At 42.2% G+C, this 20,351-nt stretch overlaps 1 protein-coding gene across 3 annotated transcripts in view; it reads left to right on the top strand.

Moving 5' to 3' along the window:
- LOC311099124 (disco-interacting protein 2 homolog C) overlaps positions 1–20,351 on the top strand; it is a 249,690-nt gene that overhangs the window by 176,443 nt on the left and 52,896 nt on the right. For all 3 annotated transcript variants that reach the window (XM_084139778.1, XM_084139777.1, XM_084139776.1), the window contains exons 6-9: positions 2,239–2,373; positions 6,713–6,832; positions 7,129–7,326; positions 18,513–18,604. In XM_084139778.1, coding sequence (XP_083995904.1) covers positions 2,239–2,373; positions 6,713–6,832; positions 7,129–7,326; positions 18,513–18,604 — 545 coding nt within the window. The remainder of the gene's footprint in view (positions 1–2,238; positions 2,374–6,712; positions 6,833–7,128; positions 7,327–18,512; positions 18,605–20,351) is intronic.

The raw sequence follows: 20,351 nt of genomic DNA, 5'->3' as shown, positions 1-20,351 counted from the left end.
CTTTATAGATAAGTGCTATGTGTGCTAGCTAGTGTATCCACTTTAGCTTATGTATGGTCCTTGACTGGGGATGTAGTGTTTTGCAGTGGAAAGAGACTGAGTAATAGGAATGTAAAGGAAAGACAGTGAGGGACCTCATTGAAATTCCTTGTGGTTTCTCCTCCCAAATGGTGTCTGGAATTATATTACACGCACATCCACCAGTCCAAATCTATCAGGGAGAGAAAGTAACGTCTGATGCTTTTTTACATTGTCCTGGCGGTATGACGGAGAAAACATGAATTCACAACTACTTTACGACGGTTACAAGATTATTGTGTAACCAACGATTATGGATTAAGACCGTCGTGAAAATAAAATAACCGTAATTTTTTTAATATAAATAAAATACAAGTGGAACAAACAGCTGACTGTAAACGGGACGGTCGGGCATTTGTGTGGTTGAGTCCGTTTCCACAGTAACATGGATTCTTTACAACGTGATGAAGTTGCGGTCATTTGGCTGACCAATAACTGTCATCCAAAATTCCATGACCGTCACAGCCCTATTCACGGCATGATTAGACTTTCAAAAACATCTGGCACTTGAAAGAATCTGAAAAGCGATACGAGTCGAGGAGTGGGAGAAAGTAGAAATGTAGATATTTTTTCACAGTGAAGGTTAATGTCACACGTGGGAAGTCTCAGAGGGAGAGGCGGAAGCGTTGCATCAATTATGTAATGTTGAAGCATTTGGAGGAATGATGTTATGGCCAGGGAATGGAAGAGTGGGCGGTGATGATTACAAACATATTTCCATGAAGTGCATCAAATATCCTGCAACTCCAGTACTGGACTTAAAGGGGCAATCTGGGATTGCCCCTTTAAGACTGAATAATATTTTTAGACTGAAGAATATAACTTTTAAGTGCCTTAATGATCATGAGCTCAGTTACATTTTCTTACCCCATCGGAGCCCAAAATATAAACTTGTTTAACTTTCCCTCAGCTGTTTACAAAAAAGTGGTGGTGTGTGTCTGTTTTGTTGTTTGAATCCCAGATCGGTTGCAGGTAGCATAATGGTTAAGAGCGTTGGGCCAGTAACTGAAAGGTCGCTGGTTCGAATCCCCGGGACAACTAGCTGAAAAATCTGTCTGTGCACTTGAGCAAGGCACTTAACCCTAATTGCTCCTTTAAATCGCTCTGGATTTTTTTTTTTAAGCGGATCACCCTTTTAATCACAATCTGACTGAGTGACTATCAGCTTGGTGACTCATACATGGACAACTTAATTAGCATTAGTTTATTTGACGTGGTCCCACACATTCAATCTCACGCACACATCACATAGAAATGTGTGCAGCAGAGATGTATGCGAAGCTATAGGCCTAGTATAGTCCACAAATCAACAAGTCTAAGTCAATATATTGTATGTGAGTTACAATGGCTGTGCCATGTGGCAACGCTATTTTCGGTAGCCAAGATTTGGGAGTAGTTCTTACTTAGATAAAGTTAAGATTATATTAAAATCGTTTTTGGGTCATTGCAGAGGTACATCCCTCTCGTGGAGTGGATGGACTTTAAGGTGTTCGTTATCTCATCTTCAAACACCTCTAATCTGTTTTCAAAGGAAAACTAACTAGAGGGGTCCTTGAATGCAAATGAGGTGACATGAAACACTTTCGCTGCGATATCAAAACAGATCATATTGATAAGGGCTGAGGTCTATGGAACTATGGAAGTACCAAGATAAACACAGCAGCATTTCAAACATTTCCTTCCTCAGGTCAACTTTTACTTGAATTAACCATAGTCTACGTCTGTCTATTCTCCACCTGGGGACACCAGTTTGCATGCGCCTCCTGACCTTACTAGACTAACCCTTGTGGCCCATCGTCTGGCTGTCTGTCTGTCTGTCTCTCGGTCTGTCTGTCTGTCTGTGTGCCCACGGACCCCTGCCCCCTGTCTCATCCTGTCCTAGGTTGAGTGTGTCCCAAATGGCACCCTATTCCCTCTATAGTGCACTACTTTTTACCTGGGCCAATAGGTCTCTGGTATGTATGAGCGGTGGTCAAAAGTTGTGCACTATATAGGTGCCATTTGAAACGCAGCCCTACTCTTCCCCCCCACCCCTCACTGTTATGCTGGCTTGGCTGTGGCAGCCTCTGGCCTGCTGTGGCCCTTGGTTAGCTATAGGGCTGAGGGCTGGGGGGACTAACAGTAACAGGCTTCCTTCACCTTGCCTCTCCTCACGTCCAGAGAACCACTCTGCCCCTCCAGATGTCACCAGCTACACCACAGACTCCATACAGGTGGAGAGACCCCAGGGCTCCACCACAGCATCCAGGGCCACGCCCAAGTACGGCAACGCAGAGCTCATGGAGACCGGAGATGGTGAGTACATAGAGGGGTTGGGGTATTGTGTGTGTGACCGTTTGTGTGTGATCGTGATCTTGTGTGTGTGTGACCATGGTCATGTGTGTGACCTATATTTGTTTTCATGGCACAACATAATCTGAAACACAACCAAAATAAAAAGCAAATGCTTTCAACAAGTTTGTAGATTCACAAGCTTGATGTAGGGTAGTCATTGCCTGCTAGGAATATGGGACCAAAGACTAAACTTTGTACAAAATGTAATACACTAAGTGAATTTGTCCAAATACTTATAACACCTTCAAATGCGGGGACTAAATACATAAAGTGCTTTCATTTCTAAACGGTAAAACAGATATGTATGAACACATCCTCAAATAAAAGGTGGCATTCTGTACTATAACCTCATATAAAACAATATGGAGCCAAAAAATAAAACAATATGTTTATCCTGCTTAGTCATTTGGTTATGCATGACACTGTTTTGAAGTGTTTGTGTCATGGTGTTATGTCATTAGGTTATGGATGACACTGTTTTGAAGTGTTTGTGTCATGGTGTTATGTCATTTGGTTATGGATGACACTGTTTTGAAGTGTTTGTGTCATGGTATTATGTCATTTGGTTATGGATGACACTGTTTTGAAGTGTTTGTGTCATGGTGTTATGTCATTAGGTTATGGATGACACTGTTTTGGGAGAAACATTAAAGAGAAACAAGTGCTGATAAATAATGTTTTACTGATGCCTCTTATGATTCAATACTGTGAATGGAATGACACAATAATCAATCTTTGATTGATTTATTGCATTTGGCATCAAATAACTTTTCAGTTTGATCTGTAACAGACACCAGAAATGACTTTAATAAGAGCAGTAAAATTAAAAGTCTCCTCTTAACACAGACACGTCACTCACTTATCTTCATTTACACTGGACACTGTGTTAACAAACCTCCAAACGAGCTTCAATGCCATACAACAATCCTTCAGTAGCCTCCAACTGCTCTTAAACACTAGTAAAACTAAATGCATGCTTTTCAATCGAACGCTGCTGGCACCCGCCCACCCGACTAGAATCACCACTCTCGACGGGTCTGACCTAGAGTATGTGGACAACTACAAATACCTAGGTGTCTGGTTAGACTGTAAACTCAACTTCCAGACTCACATAAAGAATCTCCAATCCAAAGTTAAATCTAGAATCGGCTTCCTATTTCGCAATAAAGCCTCCTTCACTCATGCTGCCAAACATGCCCTCGTAAAACTGACTATCCTACCGATCCTTGACTTCGGCGATGTAATTTACAAAATAGCCTCCAACACTCTACTCAGCAAATTGGATGTAGTCTATCACAGTGCCATCCGTTTTGTCTCCAAAGCCCCATACACTACCCACCACTGTGACCTGTACGCTCTTGTTGGCTGGTCCTCACTACATGTTCGTCGTCAAACCCACTGGCTCCAGGCCATCTATAAATCACTGCTAGGCAAATCCCCGCCTTATCTTAGCTCATTGGTCACCATAGCAGCACCCACCCGTAGTCTACGCTCCAGCAGGTATATCTCACTGGTCATTCCCAAAGCCAACACCTCCTTTGGCCGCCATTCCTTCCAGTTCTCTGCTGCCAATGACTGGAACGAATTGCAAAAATCTCTGAAGCTGGAGACTCTTATCTCCCTTAATAACTTTAAGCATCAGTTGTCAGAGCACCTTACCGATCACTGCACCTGTACACAGCCCATCCGAAATTAGCCCACCCAACTACCTCATCCCTATATTATTTATTTTGCTCTTTTGCACCCCAGTATCTCTATTTGCACATAATCTCTTGCACATCTAGCATTCCAGTGTTAATACTATTGTAATTATTCTGCACTATAGCCTATTTATTGCCTTACCTCCATAACTTGCTACATTTGCACACACTGTATATATATTTTCTGTTGTATTTTCTGACTTTATGTTTTTTTTACCCCATATGTAACTCTGTTGTTTTTATTGCACTACTTTGCTTTATCTTGGCCAGGTCGCAGTTGTAAATGAGAACTTGTTCTCAACTGGCTTACCTGGTTAAATAAAGGTGAAATAAAAAATAAATAAAAAACACTCCTGTTACTGCTCTTTGAGCACATCACTTTTGAAGGCTCACTTTTGGAAGCTTTCTTTGACACATCAGAGGTGAGTGAAATCCTTAGGGGATGTGAGTAGAATAGAATGCATCTGACGCCTGAAACGCAGACCCAAAATGGATTCTGACGTTTGTTCTGAATGAGCTCCAGTGAGATGATGGAGTATGCCAATGTGGGAGTCTCTCTGCTATTTTAATTTGTTCTCCTGAGGCATACGGCATCGCAGCATCGCACTGATTCATCTGTTCATCAGATGCTCCAATCAATAGTGCTGAGGAATAGATTTGTTGACCGCACAGCGCGCACGTCGTCGGTAGTCTGCTTGATAGATCAAGTGCCAAGCTTTACAGATGGGGCTTACTGGGTTGCAATGCTCAGGGAGGTCTCTGGAAAGAACTGTCGGTCTCCTCAACTTCAGTACCATGGCCAAACTTGTGATTAGAGATTTTAAATGTTTTTGGGTTTTTTGTGCTATTGACTTGTTTTATCTAGACTAATACAGGTAGCCTAGACTGAGATTTGAGTGGCAGCCTTGGGTAAATTCATTTGAATTCAATCACTTTTTGATAGCACCCCTTTTTGATTTGAACTAAACCTTCCATACATATTTGCCCGTGGTCAGAAAGTGACTTTTTGGATCTGAAGCCAAAACATTCAAGAGATAAAGGTGCTCAAAGTTGACCTATTTTGCATACCCCACCATACCATGAGACATCCATGTCTTCATCACTGGAGAAGATAAACAGTTGAGATTGATATCATTTCAAAGCATACAAACAGGGTTGTCAAACTATTTTATAATTTCTTATCTTCAGATTCGCATATGTTGTAGCTTAGACCCTATTTTATATCATCTGAGGTTTTTGTGTTGTGCCTGTCATCGGTTGAGACACAACATGCTCTTGAATAAAGGGTGGTTGTCATGTTTTGGCTGGTAAATGTACTAAAATGGGGATAACATTGAAACTTCAACTTTCAAGTGGTACCACAAAGATGGTTAGAGGTCCACACATCAGAGAATGTTGATTTGAATGGGAATTATACTGTCAATCCTCCATAGGAAACCTATTGAAATATAGATAATAGAATAGACATGACCATTTAAGTTGACATGCGACGGTGGGTGGACCGGCGGCCATTTTTGTGGTAGTAATTAGAAGTAAAAATTTCAAATCAATTTAAATGTAATGTTAAGTTGCAGTGGTCTGAAGGGACAGGTCCATTTTATTTATATGATTAAAATGACACCTACCCTGTATTTAAGAGCATGTTGTGTCTCAACCGATTGCGGGCACAACACAAAAACCTCAGATTATGTAAATTAGGGTTTAAGCTACAACATATGCAAACATTAATTGACATAAAAAAAAAGATATGTTTTATTAAAACATTAGACAATTATAATTATACAATTATTTGACAACCCTGTTTGTAAGCTTTGAAATTATATCAAACTCAACCGTTTATCTTTTCCAGTGATGAAGACATGAATGTCTCATGGTATGGTGGGGTATGCAAAATGTCTCCTGAATGTTTTGGCATTCAGGTCCGAAAAGTCACTTTCTGGCCACTTCTTCCATGGGCAAACATGTATGGAAAGTTTTGTTTAAATCAAAAGATGCTGTCAAAAATGAATACCCCTTGTGTGTGTATGGATTGTTTTGAGGGACAGACCTGTGTGTGTGTGTGTGCCACTTTTCACTCCCTCAGTCTTTGTGGTATGTTGAGTACCATGAGAAGTGCCATTGGAGAGAAAATGCCAGTGGATAGTGTCATTGGAACAAAAGCAGATGTTTTAAACAGGGACAGCTCTGCTATATGCAGTAGAGCAGTGGTTCCTAACCAGGGGTACTAGGACCCCTGGGGGTACTTGGCCTTTCCACAGGGGGTACTTGGCCTATCCACAGGGGGTACTTGAGAAGACTCATGTGACCATAGGCGTACTGGTAAAATGGACATGAGGGGGTACTTCAGGGGTACTCTGGGCAGAGCAAAATTCAGTTGGTGGTACAGTAAGCGAAAAAGGTTGGGAACCACTGCTGTAGAGAAGACACTTTGCATATTACCCATTTGAAGTGTGGCTGTCTCGTCTCAGAATGCCCTAAAGTGACAAGAGTTTGAGAAGTGGCCATGCTAGTCCAATTAGACATATAGACATTTCCATGAAATATAGCAGTTTATATGCATGTGTAGTGAACTGTGTGTGTGTGTGTGTTAACCCCTACAGGCGTTCCATTAGGTGGCCGAGTGTCAGCCAAAATCCAACAGCTAGTCAACACGTTGAAGAGACCCAAACGACCTCCCTTAAGAGAATTCTTCGTTGACGACTTCGAAGAACTCCTAGAGGGTAAGAGGGCCATCCATCCCTACTTATTCAACATGGAGACTTCATATTAAAAAACAAAACCTTTGATTGGTTGATTTCTGAATGGGTTTAGTTTTGTGTATTGGTTGTTTAGCATTATTACAGGTTCTTATTGTTGTTATTAAATAATCTCAGGCTGCGTCTCAAATGACAGCCTATTCTCTATATAGGGACCTGGTCAAAAGTAGTGCACTATGTAGGGAATAGGCTGTAATTAAGGATGCTTTTGGGATGATTTTACTGTTATAACATAAATCATTGTGCTGCTCATGCTCTAGTCCAACAGCCAGACCCCAACCAGCCCAAAGCGGAGGGGGCTCAGATGCTGGCGATGAGGGGGGAGCAGCTAGGGGTGGTCACTAACTGGCCCCCGTCGCTGGAGGCTGCCCTGCAGAGGTGGGGCACCATCTCTCCCAAAGCCCCATGCCTCACCACTATGGACACCAACGGAAAACCACTGTACATTTTAACCTACGGTAAGGACTCTTGTATATACTTGCAATGACTATGCTATACAGTATACTTGCAATGACTGTGATGTGTGTTTTTTTAACCTACCTTTGTTGAATATACTGACTGTAAGTCACTCTGGCTAAGAGTCTACTAAAATGATTAAAATGTACTCATCACAAGGATTGACTCAGTACAGCACGAGGGCTATTGAAACATTTCAGACAACCTACCAGGGAGAAAATAATTAAAAGCAAAGTGGGCTCTGTAACAGTGGTGAGAGTGTGCTCCTCTATAACGTTGAACTATAGCTTTGCCTTGCATAATAATACCATGACCCAGCCATGCAGGACTGTTTAGTCACTATGTGAGTGAAGCAGCACCACTGTTTGATATGTTAATGACCCTCTACCAGCCACTACATAGCTCTGATGGATTCCATGGGTGCGTCCCAAATGGCACCGTATTCCCTATATAATGCACTACTTTTGGCAAGAGCCATTTGGGACTTAACCCAATGCGTGCTGCAGTGGAGTACTCGGGAGGGTTTCCCTTTGAAATGGTGCTTGATGCTCAGCCTTCTCACTAATTAAGCATAGCCAAGCACCAAACTCTGTGTGTGTGTAAGATACAGACAAGCACCTAACAATACTGCTACCTGCCACTGAAGCATATTAATGCTATTAATGACAGCCACACAAGGAACGCAAAGTACGCTGAATACAAATATAAACGCAACATGCAACAATTTCTAAGATTTGACTGAGTTACATCAGTCAATTGAAATAAATAAATTAGCTCCTAATCTATGGATTTCACATGACTGGGAATAGAGATATGTCCCCAGAACAAGGTGCACCTGTGTAATGATCATGCTGTTTAACCAGCTTCTTGATATGCCACACCTGTCAGGTGGTTGGATTGTCTTGGTAAAGGAGAAATGCTCACTAACAGGGATGTGAACAAATTTGTGCACAATTTGAGAAAAGTATGCTTTTTGTGCGTATGGAAAATATCTGGGATCTTTTATTTTAGCTCATGAAACATAGGACCATCACTTTACATGTTGCGTTCATATTTATGTTCAGTGGACATTATTAGTGGTAAAATACTTTTTGAAGTTAATGTACTGTATCTTAAAGTGGCAAAAGCACTGGTACAGCAATGTAGTTCATTTCTATAGCTATTTAGTTCAGTGACATAGTATGTTATTTCTCTCACTTAGGGGTCTTTAAGTTAATTGTGAATCTTGATATATGAAAAGTCAAAGTAATCAAATCCACTGCCTTGCATTATGTTGCAGCACTGCGTTGCAATACTGCGACACTACACACTCATAGACTATTCATAGACTCAGCTTACTTAGATTCAAGTTTTTCTCCCAAGTCCCACCTCAAAAAATCATTATGGTTCGAGGGCTGTACTATGATTTGAAGAGTAAAGCTCTGCCTTTGTAGAGTAGCCCTTATGAATTTAAGACTGCTGGGGAGGGCCCCTGTGAAGCTGTGAGAATGAAATGACCTGTAGGCTGAGTCCCAAATGGCACCCTATCAATCATATCGGCCATGGTCAAAAGTAGTGCACTACATAGGGAATAGTGTGCCGTTTGGGGTGCACGCACAGACAATCCTGCACACCGCATCCCAGAGTGGAACCTGCTGCTGAGTCATGGAGACATGACTGGCAGACAGGCAGCATGCCCCACAGGAATAACATCATTTGCATCCCAAATGGCACCATATTTCCTATATAATACACTACTTTAGACAAGAGCCCTATGTAGTGCACTATGTAGAGAATAGGGTACCATTTGGTAAGCAGACACACAGCTCCAGTCAGTCAGCACCAAACTAGTGCAGTGTCTGTCAGTCCTCTCTGTCTGTATGGCTGTCGGTGTGAACATATTGATTTGTAAAGTGTGGTGGCTGTTTGGAAAATGCTCACCAGACTGTGAAATGTCTGCAGCCAGCCAGCCTTGTGTCAGGAGCCCAGCGTCGAGGCCCAGCTCTCTGGGAGGGAAGAGACGGTTGGTCGGGTGAGAGAGAGCTACTGGGCCCTGAGCTGTGTGAACAACTATCTTCAGTGTGCAGTGCTGAATCTTAATCCGACTCTCTGAAGTGAACTTTGAGTGAATATCTCTCTCTCTCTCTCTCTCTCTCTCTCTCTCTCTCTCTCTCTCTCTCTCTCTCTCTCTCTCTCTCTCTCTCTCTCTCTCTCTCTCTCTCTCTCTCTCTCTCTCTCTCCTTACTTTACCCCTTCCTCTTTCTCCATCTCTCTTTCTCTCACTCTCCTTCTGTGCATTGTTCTCTCCGCCCTTCTCTCTTTGCTTGTTTAATTCCTCTGGTTTCTCTGCTGTGTTTACACCTCATGACAAGGACCAAAGTTATTTTGCTTACAACGTCAACTTATAGTTGATAGCTTTATCGAAATAAAGAGAGGATTAATTCCTCCTAATGATTGTCTCTAATTCCAAAAAATACAGATTGTTAATTACATTAATTTATCATTCAAAATTGTCTAGTTAAATGCTCGAGTCAATATCTATCCCATCCTCCTTTACAAATGAGCACTATGTATTGCAAAAAGAATGGTATCCATTTAAGCCATCCTTAGATAAATGAAAAATTACAGATTAGGATCATTTAATTTCACAATGGACCGACTAGAGATAGATAGATCACCACAGCATCATGATAGGAGGACATTTCCCTCCAATACTGTAGAGAATTTCTGATACGAAGTATGGCACCCTATTCCCTATATAGGGCACTACTTTTGAAAAGAACTCTGTAGGCCCTGTTCAAAGGTAGTGCACTAAATGGGGAATAGGATGCCATTTGGGCCTATGTAATTCCAATATAAAAAGACTTATCATGGAAACGTAGTGCTGTGTATGTAGGAAGGTAATATTCTCCATTATTCACCATCTGTGGTCTATTAATAAAGATTATGATTATGCATAAGTCATGTGCCCTCATTAGTTAATCTCAAGCTCCCAAGCCAAGTAGTTTATGCAATAATGCAGCTCTAATAGTTGATTTATTTAAGAGTGAAAGACATAGCTAGCTGATCTTCTTCTTTTTTTTCTCTACATCTCACAAGACTGTAGGCTGAGAAATGTATGCGCAGTAGATTGAATCAGTAGAGATCCACTGAGTTTGTAGAGCTGAGATCACCTAGAGATCTCTGACAGAAAAAGATTTCAAACTGACAGAAAGAGAAGCCACACACGCACACACTCACATTCATACACACTCACATTCACACACTCTCACACACAAGATCCTCCCGTGTAGTTCTGGGCTGATTCCTCACCGTTTTCATGATCATTGCAACTCCACAAGGTGAGATCTTGCATGGAGCCCCAGGCCGAGGGAGATTGACAGTTATTTTGTGTTTCTTCCATTTGCGAATAATCGCACCAACTGTTGTCACCTTCTCACCAAGCTGCTTGGTGATGGTCTTGTAGCCCATTCCAGCCTTGTGTAGGTCTACAATCTTGTCCCTGACATCCTTGGAGAGCTCTTTGGTCTTGGCCATGGTAGAGAGTTTGGAATATGATTGATTGATTGCTTCTGTGGACAGGTGTCTTTTATACAGGTAACAAACTGAGATTAGGAGCACTCCCTTTAAGAGTGTGCTCCTAATCTCAGTTCGTTACCTGTATAAAAGACACCTGGGAGCCAGAAATCTTTCTGATTGAGAGGGGGTCAAATACTTATTTCCCTCATTAAAATGCAAATCAATTTTTTTTACATGCTTTTTTCTCGATTTTGTTGTTGTTATTCTGTCTCTCACTGTTAAAATAAACCTACCATTAAAATTATAAACTGATCATTTCTTTGTCAGTGGGCAAACGTACAAAATCAGCAGGGGATCAAATACTTTTTTCCCTCACTGTGTCATCCAATAGGCTTTGATAAAATGTCCAATATCCTTGCGCACGTGGAAATTCAGTAAGAGTAATGTATATGCCAATCATCTGATGGTCCGACCGCATTCTGTCCCCTATCAACACTTTTTAAACTTTTGGTGCCAACGAGAATGATACAAGTAAGAAGTCAAGACGACTAGCTTGATTGAGCCTCCGCCATGTATATCTCACAAGGTCAGGATATTTAAGCCTCCATATATCCACTAGTTCCAATATATCCATGACATTCATGATTTCCTTAAGAGTATGAGGGTGATAGTTTGTAGTGTGATTTCCTTTACGGTCCATTGAGGTGTTAGGACCATGTTATGACAACTTATGTCAGTTGTTGACATATTATGACATGGTTATGACCATGTCATAATGTTAGGTGTCAAGTAAAGTGTTACCCCTAATTTATTATAACCATTACAAATAACAAATCATAATTGCTAAATTGCCCCATATACAGTCAATTCAGTCAATAAAAAAGCAAGTGCCATTTAAGATACATTTATTTAAACCATAATATCAACTGGTTGTATTATATCATGGAACACAATCTTAAAAAAGGCAGTAACCTCAGCAGTGACGCTTGCTTGTAGAAGCCGATGGCTGTGCCATGGCATAGCCTTGTTTTGTTAATTTAGCGACGACTCTTATTTCCCAAGCCCTTATCACAGACAAGACACCTATTTGATAGTAAAAAATAACCTGATTGTGACGAGTTATGAAAGGAGGAGTCAGGCGCAGGAGGTAAAATACAGAAGTCCAGAGTTTAATCCGTTTACATAAATCAAACACCCCAAGCGTCAAACGAAACTATTACAAGGGAAAACATCCACCTTGGCAATAACACAGTGAAATGTAGCTCAACCGAGCTACACGCTCTCACAACAAACAATCACTCACAAAGACAAGGGGAACAGAGGGAACACTTATACACATACTAATTAGGGGAATGAGCACCAGGTGTGTGTGATTGACAAGACATGACAAGTGGAGTGATGAGAATGGGATCGGCAGTAGCTAGTACTCCGGTGACGACGAAACGCCGAAGCCTGCCCAAACCAGGAGGGGGGGCAGCCTCGACGGAAGTCGTGACACTGATTTAATAGAATAAAATAGAACAGAATATTTTTCTAAATGAAAAAAGTTTCCCATGTGAAGTGATGCGCATCTCGTGGCTGGAACAGTTATTCTCAAAGTGTGATCATTTGAAATGGGGCTCAATTTGGCAAGTTGAAAAAAAAAATTCTGGTGTACAAACCAATTTTTTATTTATTTATATATACACTACCGTTCAAAAGTTTGGGGTCACTTACAAATGTCCTTGTTTTCCATGAAAACATACATGAAATGAGTTTGAATAGGAAATATAGCAAAATGCATAGGAAATGTAGCCATTGACAAGGTTAGAAATAATGATTTTTAATGGAAATAATAATTGTGTCCTTCAAGCTTTGCTTTCGTCAATGAATCCTCCATTTGCAGCAATTACAGCCTTGCAGACCTTTGGCATTCTAGTTGTCAATTTGTTGAGGTAATCTGAAGAGATTTCACCCCATGCTTCCTGAAGTACCTCCCACAAGTTGGATTGGCTTGATGGGCACTTCTTACGTACCATACGGTCAAGCTGCTCCCACAACAGCTCAATAGGGTTGAGATCCGGTGACTGTACGGGCCACTCCATAATAGACATAATACCAGCTGACTGCTTCTTCCCTAAATAGTTCTTGCAGAGTTTGGAGCTGTGCTTTGGGTCATTGTCCTGTTGTAGGAGGAAATTGGCTCCAATCAAGCGCCGTCCACAGGGTATGGCATGGCGTTGCAAAGTGGAGTGATAGCCTTCCTTCTTCAAGATCCCTTTTACCCTGTACAAATCTCCCACTTTACCACCACCAAAGCACCCCCAGACCATCACATTGCCACCACCATGCTTGACAGATGGCATCAAGCACTCCTCCAGCATCTTTTCATTTGGTCTGCGTCTCACAAATGTTCTTCTTTGTGAACCGAACACCTAAAACTTCGATTCGTCTGTCCTTAACACTTTTTTCCAATCTTCCTCTGTCCAGTGTCTGTGTTCTTTTTCCCATCTTAATCTTATTTTTTTTATTGGCCAGTCTGAGATATGGCCTTTTCTTTGCAACTCTGCCTAGAAGGTCAGCATCCCAGAGTCGCCTCTTCACTGTTGACGTTGAGACTGGTGTTTTGCGGGTACTATTTAATGAAGCTGCCAGTTGAGGATCTGTGAGGCATCTGTTTCTCAAACTAGACACCCTAATGTATTTGTCCTCTTGCTCAGTTGTGCACCGGGGCCTCCCACTCCTCTTTCTATTCTGGTTAGAGCCAGTTTGCGCTGTTCTGTGAAGGGAGTAGTACACAGCGTTGTACGAGATCTTCAGTTGCTTGACAATTTCTCACATGGAATAGCCTTCATTTCTCAGAACAAGAATAGACTGACGAGTTTCAGAAGCAAGTTCTTTGTTTCCAGCCATTTTGAGCCTGTAATCGAACCCACAATTGCTGATGCTCCAGATACTCAACTAGTCTCAAGAAGGCCAGTTTTATTGCTTCTTTAATCAGCACAACCGTTTTCAGCTGTGCTAACATAATTGCAAAAGGGTTTTCTAATGATCAATTAGCCTTTTAAAATGATAAACTTGGAACACAGGACTGATGGTTACTGATAATGCGCCTCTGTACGCCTATGTAGATATTCTATTAAAAATCAGCCGTTTCCAGCTACAATAGCCATTTACAACATTAACAATGTCTACACTGTATTTCTGATCAATTTGATTATTTTAATGGACCAATTTAAAAAAAAAAAATTTTCGAAAACAAGGACATTTCTAAGTGACCCCAAACTAATGAATGGTAGTGTATATACAGTGCCTTGCAAAAGTATTCATCCCCCTTGGCGTTTTTCCTATTTTGTTGCATTACAACCTGTAATTTAAATTGATTTTTATTTGGATTTCATGTAATGGACATAAACAAAATAGTCCAAATTGGGGAAGTGAAATTAAAAAATAACTTTTTTCAAAAATGTATAATAAATAAATAACGGAAAAGTGGTGCGTGCATATGTACAGTCGTGGTCAAAGGTTTTGAGAATGACACAAATATTGGTCTTCACAAAGTTCACTGCTTCAGTGTTATGAGTTATTTTTGTTAGATGTTACTATGGTATACTAAAGTATAATTACAAGCATTCCATAAGTGTCTAAGGCTTTTATTGACAATTACATTAAGTTTATGCAAAGAGTCAATATTTGCAGTGTTGACCCTTCTTTTTCAAGACCTCTGCAATCTGCCCTGGCATGCTGTCAATTAACTTCTGGGCCACATCCTGACTGATGGCAGCCCATTCTTGCATAATCAATGCTTGAAGTTCGTCAGAATTTGTGGGTTTTTGTTTGTCCACCCGCCTCTTGAGGATCGACCACAAGTTCTCAATGGGATTAAGGTCTGGGGAGTTTCCTGGCCATGGACCCAAAATGTCGATGTTTTGTTCCCCAAGCCACTTAGTTATCACTTTTACCTTATGGCAAGGTGCTCCATCATGCTGGAAAAGGCATTAGTCGTCACCAAACTGTTCTCGGATGGTTGGGAGAAGTTGCTTTTGGAGGATGTGTTGGTACCATTCTTTATTCATAGCTGTGTTCTTAGGCAGAATTGTGAGTGAGCCCACTCCCTTGGCTGAGAAGCAATCCCACACATGAATGGTCTCAGGATGCTTTACTGTTGGTAGCTGATGGTAGCGCTCACCTTGTCTTCTCCGGACAAGGTGTTTTCCGGATGCCCCAAACAATCGGAAAGGGGATTCATCACATGACACAGGACTGATGGTAGCGCTCACCTTGTCTTCTCCGGACAAGGTGTTTTCCGGATGCCCCAAACAATCGGAAAGGGGATTCATCAGAGAAAATGACTTTACCCCAGTCCTCAGCAGTCCAATCCCTGTACCTTTTGTCCCTGATGTTTTTCCTGGAGATAATTGGCTTCTTTGCTGCCCTTCTTGACACCAGGCCATCCTCCAAAAGTCTTCGCCTCACTGTGCATGCAGATGCACTCACACCTGCCTGCTGCCATTCCTGAGCAAGCTTTCTTGGGTGCCCTGACGCCTTCTTCACAACAATTGAACCTCTCTCCTTGAAGTTCTTGATGATCCGATAAATGGTTGATTTAGGTGCAATCTTACTAGCAGCAATATCCTTGCCAGTGAAGCCCTTTTTGTGCAAAGCAATGATGACGGCACGTGTTTCCTTGCAGGTATCCATGGTTAACAGAGGAAGAACAATGATTTCAAGCACCACCCTCCTTTTAAAGCTTCCAGTCTGTTATTCTAACTCAATCAGCATGACAGAGTGATCTCCAGCCTTGTCCTCGTCAACACTCACCTGTGTTAACGAGAGAATCACTGACGTGATGGCAGCTGGTCCTTTTGTGGCAGGGCTGAAATGCAGTGGAAATGTTTTTTTTGGGATTAAGTTCATTTTCATGGCAAAGAGGGACTTTGCAATTAATTGCAATTCATCTGATCACTCTTCATGACATTCTGGAGTATATGCAAATTGCCATCATCAAAACTGAGGCAGCAGACTTCGTGAAAATTAGTATTTGTGTCATTCTCAAAACTTTTGACCACGACTGTATTCACCCCCTTTGCTATGAAGCCCCCAAATAAGATCTGGTGCAACCAATTACCTTCAGAAGTCACATAATTAGTTAGATTGCACACAGGTGGACTTTAAGTGTCACATGATCTGTCACATGATCTCAGTATATATACACCTGTTCTGAAAGGCCCCAGAGTCTGCAACATCACAAAGCAAGGGGCACCACCAAGCAAGCGGCACCATGAAGACCAAGGAGCTCTCCAAACAGGTCAGGGACAAAGTTGTGGAGAAGTACAGATCAGGGTTGGGTTATAATGAACATCCCATGGAGCACCATTAAATCCATTATTAAAAAATTGAAAGAATATGGCACCACAACAAACCTGCCAAGAGAGGGCCGCCCACCAAAACTCACAGACCAGGCAAGGAAGGCATTAATCAGAGAGGCAACAAAGAGACCAAAGATAACCCTGAAGGAGCTGCAAAGCTCCACAGCGGAGATTGGAGTATCTGTCCATCTGACCACTTTAAGCCGTACACTCCACAGAGCTGGGCTTTACGGAAGAGCGGCCAGAAAAAATACATTGCTTAAAGAAAGAAATAAGCAAACACTTTTGGTGTTCACCAAAAGGCATGTGGGAGACTCCCCAAACATATGGAAGAAGGTACTCTGGTCAGATGAGACTAAAATTGAGCTTTTTGGCCATCAAGGAAAACGCTATGTCTGGCGCAAACCCAACACCTCATCACCCCAAGAACACCATCCCCACAGTGAAGCATGGTGGTGGAAGCATCATGCTGTGGGGATGTTTTTCATCGGCAGGGACTGGGAAACTGGTCATAATTGAAGGAATGATGGATGGCGCTAAATACATTGAAATTCTTGAGGGAAACCTGTTTCAGTCTTCCAGAGATTTGAGACTGGGACGGAGGTTCACCTTCCAGCAGGACAATGACCCTAAGCTTACTGCTAAAGCAACACTTGAGTGGTTTAAGGGGAAACATTTAAATGTCTTGGAATGGCCTAGTCAAAGCCCAGACCTCAATCCAATTCAGAATCTGTGGTACGACTTAAAGATTGCTGTACACCAGCAGAACCCATCCAACTTGAAGGAGCTGGAGCAGTTTTGCCTTGAAGAATGGGCATAAATCCCAGTGGCTAGATGTGCCAAGCTTATAGAGACATACCCCAAGAGACTTGCAGCTGTAATTGTTGCAAAAGGTGTCTCTACAAAGTATTGACTTTCAAAGTGGTAGGCATGTTGTGTAAATCAAATGATACAAACCCCCAAACAATTCCACATTGAACACTGCATGGTGATGAATTACAGCCATGACATCTGTTTGGTGTACAAATGGAACACTAGAGTCAAAGTAAATTGATGTGCAATTTCACTTGCCCGTTCGGGCAGCCACAAAGCACATTCCACCAAATAGTTTTACAGTATTTGAAAAAAATGTGATCTCTGGTTAAAGATCGAGCTTTGGCGTCCGTTCGAGTACTCGATTACTCATGCCCATCCCTAGTGTGGAGTTGTCATCTGACTCATCACTTCCCAGGCTGCCAGTTCTGATGTCACCTAGTCCCCATGTCACCACTGAGTCCGTCAGCCCTCAAAGGAAAGCCAGAGGCTGTGTCTCAAATGGCACCCCATACCCTATATAGTGTACTGCTTTTGACCAGGGACCATAGGGCTCTGGGGAAAATGTATACACTATAAAGAGAATAGGGTGCCGTTTGAGAGACACAGTCAGGACCCATCGCACAGACACACTGTCACCATGTAAGCACAGAAACCTCCAAGGAACACCCTCCGCTATCTCTTCCGCTCAGCATCGGGAAAACAGTTACAGTAACCAGGCAGATGAGAGCTGGGTCGTATTCATTAGGCAGCAACTGGAAGAAAACAGACTGAAACAGGGATAGACTATCTGAACATTTTGCTACGGTGTGCTCTAATGAATACAATGCTGGCAAGTCACTTTCTCACTGATACTAGTACAAATGCTTTTTCTTTGTTGTCATTTCTTCCCCCCACTTGAAGCTCAAGTCCCCTCTGCTCCCTCCCTCCCTCCCCAGTTCATTAATTCTGATGTAAATCAAAAGATTCGTTTGGAGTACAGAACAACACACCATTACAGGAGATTGATCATGCATAAGATCTGCATCTGCCATGTTGAATTAGACACAGAACTGCCATCAGTCACCCAACACAACACACACAGCAATACTGAATGGAGCATTCTACTTTTCCAATGAAACACCTATCCCAGAAACCTATCAGTTACCTGAAGACTAAAGAGCTTTACTCAGTTCTGAGAAATGTTAAATACTTGGCTCAAAATAAAGTTTAGTTCACCATCCAAAAAGGGAGGTTCAAGTTAACTTTATGTCCTGGAACATGATAAAACATTATTACCAACCAACCAAACATTCCTAAGATAAGATACAATAAGAAACTGTATTATCCATTTATTGTGCTTTCCAATCATGGCCTATTCAAGCAGCCTCCATTGTATTATTTCCTGTGCTGTTTGACGTGCTCTCTCTCTTCTTCCTCTGGAGGTTGTTTGGAGTGAGTCTGTTACAAAGATGCTGCCATCTTTGTCCTGGGTCCATAGCCTCTGAATCAGATCGATAACCTGTGTTTATTTTGATTGGTCCCTGTAGGAAAACTGTGGACGCGGAGTATTAAGGTGGCCTATAACATCCTCCACAAGCTGGGGAGCAAGCAGGAACCCATGCTCAGACCTGGAGACCGGGTGAGTGAAGGAGGGAGGGGAGGGAGGGAGGAATGGATGGGGGTGGGGAGAGATGAGGGAGGGATGGATTGTGGGAGGTTGGGAGGAATGGATGGAGGTGGGGAGGGAGGGAGTGAATGGGTGTAGGAGGGAGGGGGGAATGGGGAGGTATGAATGGAGGGCAGGGGTAAGAGAGAAGGAGAGAGTGGGTGAAGAGGCCTGTGTGTGAGCTCCAGCCCCTGTGTCTACATTCAGAGAAGAGGGGCTTACAGAGCATCAAGCAGCATCATGTCCACCCCAGGGTCCAAGATAAGCACCAGCCACCAGGCTTAATCTCCTGTGTTCAGGCTCAGGACACTGCCTGGTGTGTATTACTGCAGTCATTCTGGGATTTGTTACGGTTATGTTATCCAACATGAATGTTATTCCACGTGACGTACAGTATCTGAGAGTTACTGTATGCTCTCCCTTTAAATCTTCACTATCTTTACTACTGCTATCTTTACTACTGCAATCCTTTCTTCTCCAATGAAAGTGATTTACCACTTACAGTATCCATTTAAACAGCATGTCGCCAGCTTTGAATTATGAGTAAGGATTGTAATGAAGAACCATAATGTTCCACTCTTTTTTTTCTGCTATTTGATATACCGGTACTTGTGCATTACTAAAAGGCAACCATTACCTATGGGTTGCTTCCCAAATGGCACCCTATTCTCTACATAATGCACGAAGTAGTGCACTATATAGGGAATAGGGTGCCATTTGAGACGCTATCATTGACTCAAGTCTCCTCGGCATCCATCCTATTTTGAGGATGTTGCTTTGTTACTTTCATCTAGGTTTATTCCCCTTGGCTTGCTTGGTAGGAAATTGAGTCAATGGTTGTGTCCCAAGCGGCACCCCATTTACTTTAAAGTGCACTACTTTAGACCAGAGCCCTATGGCCGTATGCTCAAAAGTAGTGCACCATAAAAGGAATAGGATGCCATTTATCACGTAACCAAGCTGGTGCTATGCCAGTGTTTCCTCGTTAACTAGAGAGGAATGGTTAATTACTGTACAGAAAGTTTATTCTCCCACCCCCTTCCTGTAAAGTATAAAGTAGCGTTGATTATGCTTTTCATAAAAATAGTTTATTGAAGCCCATAATAAGTCCCACTAGAGGTGCTTGGAGGTTTAGCAGAATGGGATGCGTCACAGCTGACACGGTAACAACACAGAAATTGAGGAAAAACAGCATTTTGCAGGGTGACATTGAAAAGCTCTGGAAAATGATTTAACAGCACCCAGAAATAATTGACACTCCTTTTGCACATAAGGCCATGGGTTCCAGTCAAAAGTAGTGCACTATATAGGGAATAGGGTGCCATTTGAGACTCAGACAATGTAGAGGACATGTAGTAAGGTAATGCTGTGTGCCATCCAGGGAGGTGCACTCTGTTTCAGCCCCAGATGCTGTCTAATCAGAGCTACAGTATATTATGGCTCTCTGTCCAACATGGGAGCCATTAACAGCACTTAGTGTTAAGTTTACTGTTATCACACACACACACACACACACACACACAGACACACACACACTGTTATCACTCCTGCTCCCAGGCCGGCATGCAACCTGGTGCACATCTGATCCAACATGCACTAGCACCAGATAAGCTTTCCAATGACGCCACCATTGATCAAGTTAAAGCACCAAGCACACACTCTATCCACTGTCTCCAGACATAGAACATCTATTGAATAGGATATTTGTATACAACACCTA

This window comes from Coregonus lavaretus (assembly GCF_964263955.1).
Source record: "Coregonus lavaretus genome assembly, chromosome: 23".
Taxonomy (NCBI): Eukaryota; Metazoa; Chordata; class Actinopteri; order Salmoniformes; family Salmonidae; genus Coregonus; species Coregonus lavaretus.
Note: the sequence above shows the minus strand (reverse complement) of the source record. Positions and strands in the feature narration are given on the sequence as shown.